The sequence below is a fragment of the Narcine bancroftii genome, chromosome 3 (genome assembly GCF_036971445.1).
Source record: "Narcine bancroftii isolate sNarBan1 chromosome 3, sNarBan1.hap1, whole genome shotgun sequence".
NCBI lineage: Eukaryota > Metazoa > Chordata > Chondrichthyes > Torpediniformes > Narcinidae > Narcine > Narcine bancroftii.
In genome coordinates, this window is record NC_091471.1 from 320,938,852 (window position 1) to 320,959,970 (window position 21,119).

The 21,119-nt window shown below is 42.7% G+C and overlaps 1 protein-coding gene across 7 annotated transcripts in view; it reads left to right on the forward strand.

The window, feature by feature from the left end:
* arhgap17a (Rho GTPase activating protein 17a) overlaps positions 1 to 21,119 on the forward strand; it is a 210,243-nt gene that overhangs the window by 93,040 nt on the left and 96,084 nt on the right. For all 7 annotated transcript variants that reach the window (XM_069928969.1, XM_069928976.1, XM_069928970.1 and 4 more), the window contains exons 2-4: positions 7,179 to 7,218; positions 17,378 to 17,482; positions 18,694 to 18,770. In XM_069928969.1, the coding sequence (XP_069785070.1) occupies positions 7,179 to 7,218; positions 17,378 to 17,482; positions 18,694 to 18,770 (222 nt within the window). The remainder of the gene's footprint in view (positions 1 to 7,178; positions 7,219 to 17,377; positions 17,483 to 18,693; positions 18,771 to 21,119) is intronic.

Consider the following 21,119-nt stretch of genomic DNA (forward strand, 5'->3'; position numbering starts at 1 on the left):
CTTCTACATGGCCTCATGGTCAATCCTGATTTATCTGGGCAACACGGTTAGCGAAGCGTTTAGCACAATACTGTTACAGCACCAGCTACATCTCTTCATCCAGACTGGACAAAATCCGGATCCACACTGTCGAGGACAGTACAATGTCCGAGGCAAGTACAGTGGCCCCAACATGATTATATCAGGGCAAGAATAGCCGATTGTAGCAGCTGTCTACATCTTTTGTTAGTTAACCCTCGTGTGTCTGGGAACAGCAGTAAAAATTTCAACACAGTAAAACAGCAGTGAAAGGTTTCAAAACATAGCAATGATTATTTATAGTCCCATTCCGTACATGGTATAATCACAGACCAAAGTCCTTTCATACTTGGTGTAGAAGCCAGTCAGTTCATGTACTTGGGGTTGGGCCTGTAAACACGACCAGCTTGTGTTCGATACAGCCCATCGGATGAGGTAAAGGGCTGTGGCACCACATCCTGACCTGCTGTGGTGTCAGGATAAGTGTCCTCAGTTCCTACGGCTTTAGCTGGAGACTGTTCCTCACCCCAGGGGTTCCTTTCCAGGTTGCCTGTGGTCTCTGAGGTATTCTGTTCCATGGGCAACTCTCCAGGTCAACGGGTGACAGTATAAAGGTTGAGTTGGATTACAGCAGGGGTGGCTCACATACTGGAAAGATGTGGCATCAGTTCCTTCCCCTCGGATGAGACGAGGTATGATCGTGGCTTTTCACAAACTTTCACCACCACTGCAGAAGTCATATCCCTTCGGGGTCTGCACCAGGGACCTGAACCTGGTGGACTGAAGAGAGAGACTATCATAAAACATCTTTTGTGCCTATCTCCTATTGAGGAGCTGAGCCTGGATGGATTCCAGCCTTATGGGTGTGGGCTTTATTAATTTTCTGGAGACTGGAATGGATATGTGAGTCTATCACGACACAGCCATTGTGCCTGCAAGCCCAATGTATTGTCTTGGGGTACATTCCTTAAGTGGAGGAGGTTCAGGAACACATCCGTTTTGTCCCAGTGTGACCTCCCCATTAACTGTAGCATTGTGGACTGCCCTCTCAGCCAGGCCTTTGGACTGGGGATACTCAGGGCTGCTGGTTATGTGCTAGAAGTCCCACTTGGTGGTAAAATATCTGAATTTCTGGCTCGATAATTGGGTGCCATTGTCCACTAGTACCATTTGTGGGACCCTGTGCACCATGAAATGGTGCTTAAGCTTCATTATAACTGTAGTTGCAGTAGCCTCCTTGAGTAGATCAATCTTGAATCACCCGGAGTAGGAGTCGACTACCACCAGGTACTCAAAAATGTCCGAGGCAACAGTTGACCAGGGTAAGTTATATAGTTGATATAGCCCTGGACATGGTCGATGATGTCTTCAGTCATCCTTGGCCAGAAAACTACATCGCTTGGGAATGACTCTCTGGCCTTTCATAACATGCCATCATCGATAACAGTTCGTCCCTAAATAAGAAGAATGGTTGGATTGCTGTTGGCAGGGCTGTCCTCGACAGTGTGGATCCGGATTTTGTCCAGTCTGGGTGAAGAGATGTAGGAGACGGTCATCACATCGTTTGAATCTGCCTCTTCAGCCAATCACACCGTGCTTTTACTGGGGGCCCTCGACAGGGCATCAGCCAAGTGCATTTCCTTGCCTGCCCGTGGACTAGCTGGAAGTAATACTTCTATAGCCGTAGCATTATGTGCTGGAGTCTCGCTGACTTGTTGATAATAGTCACTATGGAAAATTATCTGTTACGATGATTATTGATCTACCATAAACATAATCATTAAATTTGGAGTATGCCAACACCATGACCAGCAACTCCTCCACTATTTGGGTGTATCTTGTTTCAGTGTCTTAAGGATCCGGATGCATATGCCACTGGCCTTATCATCCTGGAGCCATGCTGCTCCTAATCCACGCTACGAGGGATCACCCGTTAATAGTACCAGGCGTTTAACATCATAATAAGCAAGAACCGGAGGGCTAGTCATATGTTGTTTGAGGGAGTTTCTGCTGGTGGGCCTCCCAAGCCCACTCCACATCCTTGCGTGTGAGATGCATGAGTGGTGCGGTCAGCTCGCTAGCATTGAATAAATTTTCCAAGATAGTTTGCCCCATTCCAAGGAACCTCTGTAACATTGCTACATTGGTGGGCACTGGCATATCATTTATGGCCTTGATCTTTGTATGATCGGCCTTGAGACCTTCACTGGTGAAGATAAGCCCAACGTACCCCACCTGGTCTAGGCTGAACATGAATTTCTTGGGATTGAGTCTCAGATTCACTTTTTTTGCTCTGTCCATAACCTGCTTTAAGATAGCATCGTGCTCTATACTGTCTTGCCATCGACCAGGATATCATCAGTGATGATGGCGCATGGGTTACCAGCAAAGATTTGCTCCATAGAGCGCTGGAAGACTTCACTGGCCAAGTTTATATCAGAGGGCATTCTTAAAAATCTGTAATGGCTGAAACCATGCTTAAAGTGGTGAGTAGAGGCTAAAAGGAGTTCTTAGTGTCCAGCAAGGAAAACATCGTTGCACCGGCCATTTGAGCTGTGACTTCCTCTACAGTCCACATGGGATGGTGTGGACTTTTAAGCATCATTTTTAAATCTCGGGTTGATGCACCCTTTTTTGTAACTACCATCGAGGATACCCATTCAGTTGGCTAGACCTTCCATATGGAGCTCCTGCCCCTGGCCAGCCCTAGATCCAATTAATATGCATCACTTGGTCCCGCGCAATGCGCGAGCCCGGGTATGGTGGCCCCAACGTGATTCTAATGGGGCAAGAACAGCCGATGGTAGCAGCTGTCTACACTCAATCAAGGAAAACATGCTCACAAAGCTTCCCACAAGCCACTGCAAATTAGGACAGCAACTCATCCTGGGAACCAATCAGGTGATCTTTGTCTCTAATGCAAGTACATTGTGCCTCAAATAAGATCAGAATGGATAGCTGTATTCTGGGATCTCACCAAGGTCCTGGACAGTTTTAGCAAAGTTTATGTTCCATTCCCCACTTGTTCATGGATTTAAAGAGAGATTATACTTCATATTTGTAAAGTTGAAATACATAGAATGAGTAATGGATATTTAAACTGATAGCTAACATGAAAACGCTAGAGTTATGAACAGGGAAATAAGCATTCATGTTTTAAAACTAGTTGCTATATTAATGTTGCAAGGAAATTGGCCAGTGAACTTTCCTTAGGTTGTGTGGTCACTCGAATTACTAAAATAGTATTTGAGGAATACAGCAGGGTTTCCTTTGGTAATGCTTCAGTATTGAAGTGCTGTGTTGGTAGAATTCTCAATGCAGAAGTAGGGGTAATGGAAATCCTGTCTCAGGTTGACATGCTCATCAGGTCTCTATCAGACAAGGGAAACAAAAATGGGTGAAATGAGCCATGCACCATTATTTACATGAATCTCTACCCCAATGTTAACTATGTTTAGAAGTGTCATACTGCAAGGCTTATGAAAATCGATGTTCATCTGTGTGTTTACTCCAACCTCCGATGTCTTTTAAGAATGTACTGGAGAAACTCAGGAGGTCACACAGCATCCACGGGAAGTAAAGGGTAACCAACCTGAAGCATTGGTTACCATCTCCTCTGGATGATGTGTGACCTGCTGAGTTTCTCCAGCACTTTTTATATTGTACTTGACCCCAGCATCTGCAGATTTTCTTGTTTAATGCTAATTTGGCTCTGGAATTGGTTTTCCCTCTTCCCAAGTCACTCTCTGCCTCATCCATGCTACTCTCTGATGGAGAATGAGGAGCTCAAGGATAGCTTTTTCCATCAAGATTCAGACAACAGGCCAGTGGTCCCTGCCACCTCTCTTCCTCTTTATTCTTCGTTGATAAATTTTGCATTTTGTTTCCTCCTGCTTTACACCTTCCTCATATTTTTCATCAATTCTACAACTGGATATTTTCCATAGAGACAGAGCTGACTGCAAACCTCAGTTGTTGCATCTGCAGCTCCTTCTGTGTGCCATGTGTGCAACAGTTGGAGCTATTGAACAAATGTCACTAAAACATTTTAAAAAGAAGATATTTAAGCTGAAATAATAACAATGCAAAATGTTATTGTGTAAATATATTGTATTTAGGCATTGCTCTTTTTATTGCATCTAAAGCTCGCTTCTCATTAGACTCAAGGAAAGTGGTAAAAATGGTATAATTTCTCTTTATGGCATTGAGATTTCAGAAGTGAGGACCACTAGAGGTGCCTCAGTCATTTCAGTTGGTTAAGTGTGATTATATCCATTTGTGAATGTTGATTTTAAACACAGGAGTGTTTAAAAAGCACTGGGAAAGGTAGATGCTTGTTAACTTCCTCCATTAGCTGTAGCAAATAAAAGGAGGGGGGGCTTAAGTGGAATGACCCCTGTAGGTGTGGTCAATATAAGAGTAGGATTTTGAGGCTTTGGTGAGCAAAAGCTGAGGTGGTGAAGTAGGAGTTGAGGTAAGACAGCTCCATCAAAAAACAAAACGATTCAGCAAGAAGGCACAGGTAAGGGCAGGTTTTCTTACTTTTTCATATTTCATAGACAGTGGGAATGACAGCCAAGGCTGTCTTGCAATATGTGGATAGTCAGGGAAGCCAACAGAATCCCTGGTGACTTCATCTGTGAGAAGTGCAGCCAGCTGCGGCTCTGTACAAACTGTTGGGGAACTGGAGCTGGATGAACTCCGCATTAGTTGGGAGGCTGAGGGGGTGATATGAATTACAGGGAAGCAATCACAACGAAGAGGCAGGAGGAAGGTTGGTAGGTGACATTCAGGACAGGGACAGGGAAAGGGAGCAGGCAGGCAGTGTAGGGTACCCCTGTGCCATTCCCCTCAATAACCTATATGCCATTTTTGATACTGTTGAGGAGGAAGAGAAGAAAAGAGAAGAGCAGAAAGATTTAAGAGTGACGGTACATCGTTCCCTGAAGGTAGAAACTCACGTGAATAGGGTGGTGAAGAAGGCTTTTAGTATGCTGGCCTTTATCAATCATTGCATGGAATATAGGAGTTGGGAGGTGATGTTGAGATTGTATAAGACGTTGGTGCGGCCTAATTTGGAGTTCTGTGTGCAGTTCTGGTCGCCTAATTATAGGAAGGATATAAACAGAGTGGAGAGAGTGCAGAGAAGGTTTACCAGAATGTTACCTGGGTTTAAGCATCTAGAGTATAGGGAGAGATTGGACAGATTAGGTCTTTATTCTTTGGACCGTAGAAGGTTGAGAGGGGATTTGATAGAAGTATTTAAGATTATGAAAGGGATAGACAGAGTGGATGTGGATAGACTATTTCCGTTAAGAGGAGGAAAGATTAAAACAAGAGGACATGAGTTAAGAATTAAGGGGCAGAGGTTTAGAGGTAACATGAGGGGGAACTTCTTTACTCAGAGAGTGGTAGCCGTGTGGAATGATCTTCCGGGAGAAATAGTGGCGGCGGAGTCAATTGTATTATTTAAGAAAAGGTTGGACAGGTATATGGATGAGAAGAAGATGGAGGGTTATGGGCATTGTGCAGGGAGGTGGGACTAGAAAGGGGTGTTTGGTTCGGTGCGGACTAGAAGGGCCTAATGGCCTGTTTCCGTGCTGTAATTGTTATGTTATGTTATGTAGTGACCTGAAAGACCCTGAGGATTTTCACATGCATAGGAGACTGGACGCAGACTGCATTGAGCACCTTTCCTTCGTCCGCTGCAACAGCAAGGACTCCCAGTGGCCAACCACTTCAATTCTACATCTCGTTGCCACACTGATAAGTTTGTGTATTGCCAAACTGAAACCACCTGCAATTTGGAGGAACAACACCTTGTTCCACTGGGGCCATCTCCAACTAGGCAGCATCGATATCAACTCCAATTTCTGTAAAATCCCTCACCCCCTTCCCGAACTCTTTCTTTCCCTATCCCTCTGTTTCCCTTCCACTAGTTCCCCAACCCTTTCCCTTCCATCTCCTATCAGGGATGATCTTCCTCAGCCCTCTGCCTCCTCCCCGTCACCACTCAGCTCTTTTCTCCCCCTCTCCCATCTGTATCCACCTATCATCTGCCAGCCTGTGCTCCTTCCTCTTGCTCCCCCCACCTTATTCAGATGCCTTCCTGATTTTTTGGCATACTCAAGGAAAAGCTTATGAAAAGCCCAAAACATTTTGCTTTTCATGATCTGCTGAGTTTCTCCAGCTTTTGTGCAATGTATAGCATGGTTGGCTTAATGGCTAGCGCAATGCCTTTACAGTAATCAGGACCAGGGTTTGAATCCCACACTGTCTGTAAGGAATTTGTACATTCTCCTTGTCTGTATGGGTTTTCCCTTGGGGCTCTGGTTTCCTCCCACCGTTCAAAATGTACGGGGGTTTGTAGGTTAATTGGGTATAAATTGGGCGGCACGTACTCGTGGGGTGAAATGGCCTGTTACTGTGCTGTATGTATGTCTAAATTTAAATATAATATAAAATTTAAACTTACTTTTTACTTGGATGTTCTACAGCATTCCCTCCTGAATACTTCTTAGTCTTTCAGGTGAATTCCTTGAATAAGGTTTCCGTTAATTCTTTTAAACCAAATGGGCACTTTATAAATGATATCTAAAGTGATAGAAAAGATACCAAGAATTTTTTTTTGTAAATCCACCTGTCTGCAGCAATGGAGCCTCTTCTAACCTCTCGTCATTGTGGGTTTCACTTTGCCTGATTTCATTCTTAACTGTTTGAGTGGAGCCAGTGGATTACCAGAAACGGCATGTCTTCCCATTTTGATGTACGCAGGGATGTGGTCTCCCCCTCTCCTCTTTTCGTATTTATATACTGACCCTGGTCAGTTTCCAGCTATACAATGAAGCTTACAACTGCAGCCTCTGTTCCCTCTGCCATCTCAGGCTCATCATGCTTGTTGTCTGATATCCAATGCAGTAAGTTTACTCCAAAGAGTTAAAAATTAGGAAGAGAGTAAAACAATTCATGGTCCTGAGCATTTGATGGAAGTGCAATGGGGTTGAAGTGTGACAGGAATTGTGTCTGAGATGCACATGAATGGATTTTAGTGGAGTTGCTTGGTGTACATGAAAAAAAGAGGCTGTGGGAGTTTGTTATGAATGGACTTTCTACTCTTGCTACGTTCCCATGTTTCTAATCATTGGTGCTTTCTATTTCAGAGCTGAGAAGACGGAGGTACTCAGTGATGACCTGCTGCAGGTAAAGGCACTCATTATGGTTTTGTTATTGGGAGGAGGTAAGTTCAGTGGGGTAAGAGTAGGTGGAAGCAACAGGTCTGCCAGGATGGTCCTGTCTATGGATCTTAGGTAAGAGGTAGAAGCGAGGTATTGGGTTGTTGCACTATCAGGTTGGAAGTTGTGGAGAGAGACTTCCTGATGCAATGAGATATGTGACAGTGTGGGACACACTGGCCTGGTATGTTGATAGGGTTCATGGTCCGGGGTAGGTACGAGGAACCTGACACCTGGCTTCTGCAAGGTAGACGTCAGTTCTCCAGACAACTACAGCAACCCTTTGTCTGCAGGTTTGATGACAAGGTCAGGGTTGGTGCAAATACCATAAGAGATGGGAGCAGAATTAGCCCACTCAGCCCAGGATGTCTGCTGCTCAATTCAAATCAATTCAAATGATATGAAGAGAGTGGAGTGCTATGTGTTGGGAGGTTGATATTAGAATGAAGGAGGGAAATGAAAAGTTGAGGCTGTTGATGTTGCATCGGCAATTAGAAATTAAAAGGTTGAGAAAGGGGTCAAAGTCCCGAAGGGGGTGCCTAAGAGAATGGAGAGTGGTGGGGGGAAAAATGGGTCATCAGTGGAAAGTGAGGCCTCCTCATCAAAGTAATAGGCACGGAAGCAGCAAAGGAGAGCTATTATTAAATCTAAGTTTGGCCTCAGCTCAACTGAATAATACAGGAAATTTACACCCCAGCAGGAAAGCAGCTCTCTGTGCGGCAGCTGAATGATGGAATTTAGAGAATAAAGCAAGCACACTAAATAGTGGAAGGTTGCTGGGATTATATTGACTTCAAGCTTCCTTTATACCGAAAAGAAAATATTACTTTCAACTGATAGCAACATCCTCCTGAAACGTTGATTGCAGGATATTAAAGCACATAGTTATTTGGGTACTCCTGGTGCCAAAAGCTGGGTAAGAACAGGAAGATAATGTAGACAAAGGTGTGGCTGAGGAGATGGTGCAGGACATAGGGTTTCAAGTTCTTGGACCAGTGAAACCTTTTCTGAGGAAGGGGTGACCTACACCTGAACTCGAGGGGAACCAATCTCCTGGAAGGGAGGTTTGCTAATGCTGTGGTTGGGGGGCAGGGGTTAGGGGTGTTTAAACTAAAATCGCAGAAGGGATGGGAATCAAAGTGAACAAGCAGAGGAAGATGTGGTTGGTGCACAAGTCAGGACATCTGGTATGGAGTTTATGCTGAAGGATAGACGGAGAGGGGAAATTGCAACCATGGGAATGCATTGCAATGTGAAAGAGACGCAGAGTCAAATAAAGGGCTAAAGGTTTTGTATTTAAAATACACGCAACATAAGAAATAAAGTGGATGATCCTGTAGTACTACTACACAATGGTGGGTATGATATTGTGGCCATCATGGAGTCATGGCGAAAGGATGGATGTCATTGGGAGCTGAATGTCCAGAATACACAGTATCGAAATGATAAACTGGTAAGCAGAAGGGGGAGAGTGGCTCTGTGGGAAAGGAATATCAATAAAAAGGGGTAACATAGGACCCGAAAATATAAAATCATTGGGGATAGAGTTAAAAAATGGCAAGGGTAAAAAGACACTGTTGGCTATTATACACAGACCTCCAAACTGTAGCCGAAACGTGGAGAACAATTTTCAACAGCAGATTAAAAAAAGGCGTGTCAGAAGGGCAAAGTTATGGTCGTCATGGGTGGGGTGGGGGGGGGGTGGAATTTGACATGCAAGTAGCTTGGAAAAACCAGGTTGGGACTGGATTTCAAGAGAGAGAATTTGTAAAAACCTATGAAATGGCTTTTTGGAGCAGCTTGTTAAATAGCCAAGGAGGGGATCAGCTGTACTCGATTGGGTGTTGTGATTAGAGAGCTTTGAATAAAGGAACCATCAGGAGATAGTAATCACAATTTGAGATTGGACAAAGAGAAACTAGTCAGATGTGTTGGTAATTCAGTGGAGTAAATGAAATTACAGTGGCATGAGGGAGGAACCGGCCAAAGAAGGGGCCACAAGTAGGGAAGACGGCAGAGCAGCAAAGTGTGGAGTTTCTGCAAGAAATGGGGAAGGTGTAGGATAAATACAAGCCAAAAAAGAGGACATATTCAAAAAGGAAAATGTCATAATTGTGGCTGACAAGGGAAGTTAAAGCCAATGTGAAAGCAAAAGAGAGGGCAGACAAGGAAGCAAAATTTTGTGGTAATTTCTTAAAAAGGTACAGTAGGTAACTAAAAAAAGGTGAGGGAAAAGATTAGGTATGAAAGTAGGCTAGCCAATAATATCAGAGGTTTCTTAAGCTTTTTCAAGTATATAAAGAGTATATAAAGAGAAAAGAGAGGTGAGAGTATATAAATGATCACTAGAAAATGAAGCTGGAGAAATAATAGTGGGAGACAAGGAGATGGCAGAAGAACTAAAGGAGTGTTTTACATCAATCTCCACTGTGGGTCTTCCACAGTAAACCAGATGTCAAAGTGAATGCAGTTACTACTTCAAGGGAGAAGGTGCTCAGATTGTGGAGGCATAGAACATTACAGCACAAAAACAGGCCTCTTCAACCCTTCTAGTCTGTGCAGTGCTCAATGGATTCTGGCATAGTTCCGGAGACTGGAAAATCGCAAATGTCATCCCACTATTTAAGAAGGGAGGGAGGCGGCAGAAAGGAAATTATAGGCAGATTAGCCTGACATCAGTGGTTGGGAAGATGTTGGAGTTGATTGTAAAAGATGAGGTGACAGAGAACTTGGAGGCACATGACAGGATAGGCTAAAGCTAGCATGGATTCCTAAAGGGAAATTCTTGCATGAGAAACCTATTGGAATTGTTTGAGGAAGTGACAAGCAGGCTGGATAAGGGAGATGCAGTGCATGTTGTGTATTGGATTTTCAGATGGCCTTTCACTAGATGCTGCACATGAGGCTATTTAACAAGATAAGGGGTCATGGTATAACAGAAAAATACCAGTGTGGGTAGAGCATTAGCTGATTGACAGGAAGCAGAGAGTTAGAATATAAGGATCATATTCTGATTGGCTGTCAGTTACTAGTGGTGTTCACAGGGGTTGGTGTTGGTGCCAGTTCCTTTTATGTTGTGTATTATTGATTTGTATTATAGAATGAATGGCTTTGTGGCCAAGTTTGCAAGATTGGTGGAGGAGCAGATATTGTTGAGGAAACAGAAGCTGCAGAAGGATTTAGACAGATTGGGAGAATGGGCAGAGAAGTGGCAAATTTAATGTCAGAAAGTGTATGGTCATCCACTTGGGTAGAAAAAATAAATAGGCAGACTATTTTCTAAATGAGGAGAAAATTGAAAGGGACTTGGGAGTAGCCTGAAGGTAAACTGGCAGGTTTAGTCATTGGTGAAGAAGGCAAATGTAATGTTGGTGTTCATTTCAAGAAGAGTATGTAAGAGCAGAGATGTGATGTTGAGGCTTTATAAGGCACTGGTGAGAGCTCCTTGGAGTGTTGTGAGCAGTTTTGGGCTCCTCATTTAACAAAAGATGTGCAGACATTGGAGAAAGTTCAGAGGAGGTTCACAAGGATGATTCCGGGAAAGAAAGGGTTATCATATGAGGAGTGTTTGACAGCTCTTGGCCTGTGCTCGTTGGAATTTAGGAGAATGAGGAGGATCTAATTGAAAGTCATGGACAGAATAGATGTAGAAAGGTTCTTTCCCATGGTGACAGAGTCACAAAAATACATAGGACTTTGATCAGCCAGAGGGTGCTTAATCAGTGGAATTTGTTGACATATGTGGTTGTGGAGGCCAGGTCTTTGGGTATATTTAACACAGGTTCTTGATTAGCCAAGACATCAAAGGTTATGGGGAGAAGACCTGGCAGTGGGACTGAGGGGAAAATGGATCAGATCATGATTAAATGGCGGGGCAGGTTGATGAGTTGAATATTTCTGCTCCTGTGTCTTATGGTCTTAATGAATAGTCTTAACCAGTATTTCACTTAGTTAATACTGTAGACATAAATTCTGAAAAGAGATGTGAATATTAAAAGTAAAAGATTTATTTTCTGATCTGGAGCTCATCCCCTTTTATTTCAAGCCGTTTTCTAGTACTCTGCATTCTTATAAACAAGGAGCTATTTTTTAAAATCTAACAAGAGATGGTTGCTTTCACAATGATTGTCCTCTTCAGAAATAAATTATTTTTCTTTAATATTTAGAGAGCTCATATTTTTAAAAAGCTGAAATATCAGATTCCTTATTGTGAGTTCCATTAAAATTTCCACAATACAAAATGTAACTAAGTTGAAGATCATGAGAGGAAAGTTGGTGAGCTTTCCTTTCGTGTTGCAACTTTTGGGCAGATGTGTGCTTGTACCTGAGCTGTGTACTGCTGGTATCTATAAGAAGGTGCAGATTTGCTCAGACCATCAGTCATTTTATTTTTATTCCTTTGTAAAGATCATTGCTTCAAATTCATTGAATCAAGACCGTGTTTTAATTAAATGCCCATTTCATCTTTTACGTCTTTCATTTCCTCTTTCCCTCCTTTGTGCTCTCTCTTTCCTTTTTTCCTTTCTTCCCTCCCTTTACATTAACAGTAAAATACTCACACAATGAGTATTTTTTGTTTAGATCTTTTCCATTCACTACCTTAGTCATGAGCTACTTTAGTCCAACTTAAACAGCTCGCTTTTCTAAAGTTGGTACTCTTTCCAGGTGCTATTTGAGATTTCCTGCTGTGTTGACTTTCTTGACTTCCATGTTGTGGTAACGTTGCCCTGACTAGAAAAGTGATCTCCCATTATTCACCCACAATCCTAAATTTTCCATATTTCTTGAATCGTTTACACAAAATATTTGTAGCCCGTTGTTGCTCAACTGTCAGATGAATTTCCTGGAGTTAGGCCAGGGGTTACTCATTTCTGGTGTTATATTTTGTTTCTCACTGAGAACTGGTGTGTATTTTTGATTTTCTATTATGTATCGAATAGATCGGCATAAAATGGAAGGAGTTTCGTAATACTTTTTCTTAAATATGCTCTGGTAATGTCCATAATTAATAATTGGCAAGTTTAATACTTCAATTCCAGTAAATTAAAAAAATTGAAAACAGAATACAGTAAAATCCCCAGTATCCTAATTCAAGCAACCGGCAAAAAAAAATTTGAGGAAATAAATAAAAAAATATGTAAATAAAAATTTAAAATTGGGTAAGTAAATGTTCTCCCACAACCCCTTGGTGAAGATGGGAGCAAACATACAACCAGCGGATCGCCCTGGTTGCGCCTCGCCCACAGCAGCTGTTTGAATAAAGTTTCAATAAAATTGTGTTTGAATAAAAGGGCGACGCCCATGATGAAGAGCCGGCCGACGCCGCTGGGGCGACTCTCCCAACGCGCTCCCTATCCCTGCCTAGTAAGAGTCTTTTCCTTTATTAGTATGTTATTAAGTGTATTAGTTATGTTTTATCTGTAAACTTGGTGGGGGGTTTAATTATGATGGCGGCATGGTTAGCTTAGTGGTTAGTGCAATACTGTTACAGCGCCACCGACCATGGTTAGAATTTAAATTTTGTAAGTTACAGGAATTAGCTGATTAAAGTGAACTTTAATTAAGGACCACAGTACTGATTATTTTTCAAATTTCTTTACATTTTGCACTATTTTTTGACTTTTAAACTGTTTGTTCTTAATGCAGGTGTTTAGTTGGGCCTTGTAAGAGTCTTAGTTAACTGGAAAATGTGCAAATCCAGCACATCCACAATCCCTGTAGGTGCCAGACACCTACCATAGTGAAGTGCTAACTTCACTATGGTCCTCCTAATTGTTTACACAGATTTCTAGTGTTGCAACAATTTTATTTTACAATATGCTGAGGAGAATCTCTGGAAATTTCACAATAATTCATTGCAAGGATCTTCCTGTCTGCAGGGAAATGCTGTCCTTCCTTTTCAGCTGTACTGTTTCAGTACATTTCAAATTATTCTCTATCAGTTGTACATTGGGAAAAAAAACCAGAGTGCATTCTCTACAAACCAAAGACTAGACAGAAATGTTTCCAGAAAATAAAAATGGCAGCGCTACTGGAGCTGCAATAACATTGCTGTCGCTAGTGCGGACCCAGGAGAGCGGAGACACAGCACTGCTCCAAAGGGTTCAACTGCCCAGTCCTAATGCCAACGGCTCCGTACAGGCATTAAGCAGTGTGTTAAAGTGGCGATGGTGTTTTATTTTAAAATCCTACAACCATGGTGTCTATGCCCAAGATAGTGGAGCCTCTGCTTGGCACCTTTGCAGAGCCCAGAGAAGCAGCAGACTGATGAAGGGCACCAGAAACGTGAAGGACCAGCAGAGGAAATGACCCCACGGCAGCAGACCAGAGAGGGACTCTCAGTGGCTGAAGGACCCACAGAGACTGAGAGTGACCCGGTTGGGGGACTTGCAGAGACTGCGGGCTGCTGGAGACTGGCTCATGCGAACCAGTTATTGAAACCAGGATTTGAGAGGGTGCCAAAGGCAAGAAAAGCTCCCAAAGGACCTCGTCTGTAATTGGATTGGAGGTTTGGATCTGGAGCTCGGGTTGCCGATGGATTGAATGGGTCTGTGTGGCTGCAGAGGCTGTGGGAGCGCTGGAGGCAAATTCATGGGCACTCAGTGACTCTGAAGGGCCTCTCTTTTGGTTCTCTTTCTTTTACTGCATCTGCCTTACAACAGGCAGAAGGCAATTACGTGTGATATTACATGTTCTACACTGTTGTGTGAAAATATAAGAATCTTGAAATAATCAGGAATTGCTGTGGGGAAAGTATTTTGTAAATGGTTTCTAAACAGTTGATTTCAAAGTAACATTTCCATAACTTTTGAAAATATTCTTCACAATTGTATTTTGTGAGATGCTCCCTTTTTCCCTTACTAAGGGCGGCAAGGTTAGCATAGCAGGTAGCACCAGCGATTGGGTCTGGGGTTTGAATCCAGCACTGTCAATAAGGAGTTTGTACGTTCTCCGTGTGTGTGGGTTTCCTCCAGGGACTCTGGTTTCCTCCCACCCTTCAAAATGTACTGAGGTTGTAGGCCATTTGGGTGCAATTGGGTGGCACGGGCTCAGCTTGTGAGCTGAAAGGGCCTGTATCCGTGCTATATATCTAAATTCAAATGTAAAGTTTGTGCTTTGCACTTGCTTCATATTATTGAAATACAAAAATCTGTAATTTGTTCTACAACTCCCATGAGAGTTATTATTAAATTTGTTCCTGAATCCCAACCAGGAGATGATTCCCTAACTAGCATGTGATTGGAGAAAAGATATATTCATACTTACTCCTGCATGCATAATATCCCAACCTGTGTGGTCAGTATTGGACCAGGTGCCTATCAGTTAAATGACCATCCATCAACTCTCCAGCATTCATCCCTCTTTGGGACAGACAATTCCAAATATTGTGTCCGCTAGGAACTGCAGTCCTAGAACCTCAGAACATTACAGCACAGAAAACAGGAACTTCGGCCCTTCTGGACTGTGCCGAACTATTATTTTGCCTAGACCAACTGACCTACACCCATTCCATACCTCTCCTCTGCTCCAGGAAATAAAGTCCAAACCTGTTTAATCTTTTACTGCAACTTGGTTCCTCAAGTTCTGGCAATATCCAAGTAAATCTCTGCATTCTTGCAATTTTGTTGATATCTTTCCTGTAGTTAAGTGACAAAAACTGCAAATTTGACTTAATATCCCAACTGCTAAACTCAATACTTTCATTTATATGAAAGCTAATGTGCCAAAAACTCTCTTTATGACCATATCTACCTGAAATGCTAAATTCAGGGAATTATAGTAAAATCCTAATATCTAAAATTAAAGCAACAGAGAGCCTCAAGTAACCAGTTTAAAAAAAAATTAAAAAAAAAAATAAAATAAAAGGATTAAAAAAAACCTGCCAGTTAAAAATTGTAGAAGTAAATGTTCTTTGAATTAACACATGAACCTTGGGCAAAGATGGGAGCAAATATTCAGCCAGCGGAGGGAGTGCCTTGGATGTGCTTTTCTCATAGCAGCTGTTTGAATTAAGCTGTGTGAAACAGCAATGATGTCACCCAGGATGAAGAGCTAGTTGATGCCACTTGCCATTGGGGTGACTCTCTTAAAGTGTGTCTATATCCCTGCTTAGTAAGGGTTGCCCCGGTCAGAGGCTTTATCTGTAAACTTGGGGGAGGGGGATTAATTATTTATAATGTTATTGTTCGTGGTTTGGGTGGCTCCATGGAGGGGCAGGTACCTGCAGATGCAGTGATGGTTAAATGTTTTCAAAGAATGTGACTGAAAATAAGGTAAAATGCAAAAGGTTTATAAATTCATGCAAATTAAATTTGTTCAGGTGCAAGTATAAGTGGTGCCGAGCCAACAACCTCTATCTGTAAGTTAATAAAACAAAAGAGATGGTTGTTGACTTCAGGACTGGGGGAAACCACGCTTGACCATTGAGGTTGTCGAGTATCAAGTTCCTTGGAGGGCACTTGGCTGAGAATCTCACCTGGTCCCCGAACACCAGCTCCGTAGCCAAGAAAGCCCAGCAGCGCCTCTACTTCCTGCAAGGGCTGAGGAAAGTCCATCTCCCACCCTCCATTCTCACTACATTCTACAGAGGATGTATTGAGAGCATCCTGGGAACTGTAAGCAGTACCATCTTGGACCACAAGACCCAGCAGAGGATAGTGAAGACTGCGGAAAAGATCACTGAGGGCTCTCTTCCTGCCTTGAAGGACATCTACAAGTGAAAAACAACAAACGTGAAGGACTGCACACACCCCTCATGTAAACTGTTCTCTCTTCTGTCATCTGGTAGGAAGTACGGTAGCACTTGGGTCCTTGCGTCCAGATTGGGCAACAGTTTTTTTCCCCCAAGCCATCAGACTCGTAAATTCCCAGAAGTTATGTGGATAGGGTTCTGTGGACTGTTACTGTATATGTCTTAATATTTTAATATTTCAATGTGTTTAACTTCTGACTTGTATTTATGTAAATATGCTCCGTGGTCCTGGAGAAATGCTATCTCATCTTTACTGTGTGAGCATGGTATGAACAATAAATAAAAGTAACTTGATAAAGTAAAATATAGAATTTTTTTCTTCTAAACTTTTTATTCTAATGCAGCTATATGAGTTAAGCGTTGTAATAGTAGATCCCAAGCAATTGGAAAATACACTCATCCAGCATCTTCCAATCCCCATAGGTGCCGGATACCAGTGTTTTTATTGTATGTATCTGTATTCCCAGATACCTCTATTCTCCTCAATGCCCTATCATTTACCATGCATCTCCTACCTTGGTTTGTCCTTCCAAAATACAACACCTCACACTTGTCTCCATTAAATTCTATCTGACATTTTGTAGCCCATTTTTCCAGCTGGTCCATATCCTTCTGCAAGCTCTGAAAGCCTTCCTCGCTGTCCACAACACCTCCAATCTTTGAGTCACCTGCAAACTTGTTGATCCAATTTACCACATGATCGATTCTAGATCGATCAACAAACAACAATGGACCCAGCATCAATCCTTGAGGCACACCACTAGTCAGAAGCATCCAGTCGAGGGGCAATCATCCACTACCTCTGGCTAGTCCTATAAAGCCAATGTTGAATCCATGTACCACTTCACTTAAACAAGTGACTAACTAACCTATGTGGGACCTTGTCAAAGATCTTAATAAAGTGAATGTAGACAACATCCATAACATTCCCTTCATCAACTTTCCTGGTAACCTCCTCAAAAACTCTTAAGATTTGTTAAACACGACCTACCATGCACAAGGCCTGGAAATATTCCTTCTCATCTTTCTCTTAAATAGGCAATCCCACACTTAAACGATTGCTTTTAGTTCCAGATACCCTGCATTTACTGAATTCTCTGTTCAATGTCACATCTGATTGTGTGGCAGTCGTTTTACTGCAATGTCATCCAGGATCATCTGGAGTGGAGCCAGAATTCATCACCAACAAACCGTGTTTACATCTTTCAAAGTGCAGTTAATGCTGCTAATCAGTTTCATTTCCATTTGATTCTTTCACTTAATCCTGTATTCACGAAACAAAATCTATCAATTGTTTTTTGTGTTTTCGATTGCATTTAATTAAAAAATAGGAAGGAGAAATCAGGAAGACTAAAATGTTATGTGTCCTCTCTAGATTGAGAAGCGCATGGATACAATCAGAGTTATTTCCCATAATATTCATAAAAGGCTGGCTGCGTGTTTGCAAGTTCAACAAGGCACAGATGTGGACAGGAGATGTGTAAGTAATACTCTCGCGCATTCAACACTATGGCAATGAGATGCTCCATACTAAACTTGATTAGCCAAGACATCAAAGGTTATGGGGAGACAGCTGGCCTGACAGCTTGGTCTTGAGAGCAAGGGTGAAAGAGAGAGCCACAGTTGTCAGCATAGTCTCCTTGGGTTTTTTCAATGCTGAATTAAGGACTTCAGATAGGAAGATGGCCCAATTTGATGATTTTAGAGAGGAAAGAAGAGTTGAAATGTTGACTATTTCAAGGAGGGCTCTGGTGGCAACAACTTTAAAAGGGATGAAGGAGAGGGACAGTAGAAAATGAGGGGAAAATTGAGTGGTTATTTTGTTGCGAGTAGTTAAATTCCTTGAACAAGATCACCATGAAGCAGGTATAAGGGAGAACGAGAGAATAAACAGTCACAAAAGCTGATGATGGTTTATGCCACATATAGTTTCGCACATGGGCATGAGGGGATTAACTGGATCAAGGGTTTCTTGGAGACAGACATCAATGGTGAACAAGAGTGTAGTGGAGGAATTTGATATCTACAGATATATGGTGGTTCCTAAATGAACATATAATAGTTCGGCACAGCCTAGGTGGTCGGAAGGGCCTGTTTCCGTGCTGTTGCGTTCTATAGCTGTTAGAAGACCAGAAGCTGTCCACCTTTCTATTTCAGCAACTGGTGATTGGTTTGCATGGGATGTTTCAATTCCAACAACAGGAAATGGATTTATATGGGGATGTTTCTAATGAGCATCTAATTAGATGACCTTGCCTATGTGTAGGTAATAGGAGCTGTTCAAAGCTAGGGGAGTGATTGTTAGCGTGGGTGAGGGAAGTTTGTAGAGGAGAGTGTATGGAACATTAGGAGGCTCTTGGGGCTGGATATGTTCAGTGATGTGGATAATCACCTTGGCGAGTGAATGAACTGAGTGTAGTTACATGATGACAATCATCAACAACAAGGTGCTTCACCCACACATCCATTCCCCATTGATGGACTGGCTTCACATTTCTCTGACATGAATCCCTTTAGTTGAAGGTTTGAAACTGGAATTATTGAAATGTATCAAAGCCTATAAAATCATCTTGTACTGACAGCATTAAAGGCAGAATTTATAATATGTGATATTGTTTACTTTTGTTGAGTGACCGTGTGTGAAGCCAACAACGCCACACTAAACACAACTGATGTTTTAAATATTAACAGAAAAAGTTGCCACTGATGGCCCTCTCACAAAGTATGCAAGAAGGAGTCTCCAACTTTGCAGATGACTCTTTCATTATGTAAGTGTGATTTGTTTCATTGTATTTTGTTTTTCCTAGAATTGGTTTTAGTTTCCTTGCCAAAATGATTGACTTATAATGAATAGGAAAATCTATGAAAGCAGCAAACATTGTTGGGAATATAACATGTAATGGTATTGAAAGCACAAATTTTGGGATTTTGATGAAATGTACCTGCACAGCCTCAAACCACATCCCACAAAAACAGAATTTGAGTATTAATTGATCTGTACATTCAGTATTTTAACTTAATTTGATATCTGTTACTAATAAGAGTTCAAAATGTTTACCATATTGTTTATCTCCTTTGCTTTAAATACTGTGGTGTGGGCTATTTTTGAACACTGATCCCTTCGTCTTGAGTGACACCATCATGATAGATCCTTCGATCGAGCTGGAAACTGCAGACAAGCCTATTTAATGTAATCGTGATGTTTCTGCCTTTCTTTATAACATTGATGGAAGCCATTTCACCCTATCATTCTGTTTCCCATCAATTTTCACTGAGTCAGGATAGTAGGCAGAAAAGGAGTCGAGGAGTGGTCTTCATGAAAGATTAGATGAGTGTAGTTTTGTGAAATAATCTTGGCTCAGAAGATCAAGTTGTGGAGCTAAGACATAGCAGGAGAAATTAATTTCCATTGAAGGGTTCAAATCAGAAAACCACATCACCCACCCCCAGACCTTGCAATAAAGATACAGCAATAATCTTTGTTAACAAGAATGCAGATGCTGCGGTGAAAACAATGCTGGAGAACCTCAAACTGTCCTTCATATCGCAAAGATAAAATTATATGACCAATGTTACGGGCTTGAGCCCTTCGTTAAGGTGTGGAACAATGTCAGCATGCATCTGAATAAAAGGTAAGGGGAGAGGCATGGTCGCAAAAGCAAGAGGTAATAGGTGAAGAAGGGAGGGAGCAGCAGCAAAAATAGGAAGGAGGGATGGCTGGGTGAATAGAGAGGGAAGGGGGTGGAGAGCTGACAGGGGAAGGGTAGGAAGGGGGAAAGGAGAGCAGGTTAGCAGGAATTGGAAAAGTCGATCCGACTGGAGAGTGCCCAATTTATGGGTGGTCTTGGTGGGGTTGAGTGCAATACACAAATGTGCTGGAGAAACCCATCAGGGCACAGAGTCATGCAATAATTTTTGATGCCTTTGATCATATGTCCAGATAATCGAAAGTGGGATAAGTATCCTTGAGGAAAACTTCATAAGAGTGTATAGTGTCTGTTAATGGCAGTGCTACTGAAATGAGAGATGTCCACACAGCATGAGGGTGAACCAGTAACAACTTAATTATGAATTTCTCATTCTGCTCGAGGGGATTACTGGTCTTAAGAAGTGACGTCAGCCTCTCGCAGCATCACGACCCATCCAGCGGTGCACAATCAGGAGGCAGTACCCCCCTGGGCAACATGTGTCACTAACTGCGGGTTTCTCATTGGAAGGGAAGGGAAGGGGGGCCCATGCCACCTTGTGTCTGATGACCGGGGCAATCTAACTGCGCGATTGCTTGGCCTGCTACACTACGCCCCTCAGAATGGCTGCCATCCTTTGAGCAAGTATCTGTACTGTCTCTGGGCAGGTGACCCCTGTGTCTGACCTGGGGATCCAGGACGGGCTGGCCTGAGTCCAGATGCGCTGCCTTGAGGCGGTCAATAGTAAACCTATGTCCAAGGTGAAAATGATAACGTCTACCGTCATGCTGTAACACCTTGAATGGGCCTTCTTAGGGGCATTGTAGGGGTGTCCCTTGCGGTCCTCTTCGAACGAAAATGAATTTGGTGGATTACAGGTTCGCTGGGACATGGCAAGGTGGAGAGCCGTGCCGGGAAGGTAGCAGAGCTTTCTGTTTACCCGTTTGTTCCCTCAGTCACTGGAGAACGTCCAAGGTTGTGGGCCAGGAGGGTTGAAGTGAATGTCCCCTGGGATGGAAAGCGGGGAGCCGTACACCATCTGTTCAGACGACGCTGACAGGTCTTCTTTTGGTGCTGTGCGAGTTTGTCCATACAATTCGGGCCTTGTAGTCGAGCTTTCTGAGCTCCGTTCAGGAGGCTGTGGAAACATTCGACGAAGCCATTTGCCTGAGGACGGTAGGCCGTTGTGTGGAGTAACTGCAGGTTGGCCCAGAGCGATGAGGTGAACTGGGCCCCTCAGTCCAAGATGATGTGGATCTGGACACCAAAGTGTGCGACCCAAGTGGACAAGAAAATTCTGACGCAAGTCTCTGTATTGCATGTGGGTAGGGGAATCATTTCTTTTCAACAGGTAAAATGGTTGAATACTGTGAAAAAATACCCCATACCTTGGCTCACAAGGAGCAGGCCGATATGTCCAGTTGCACATGG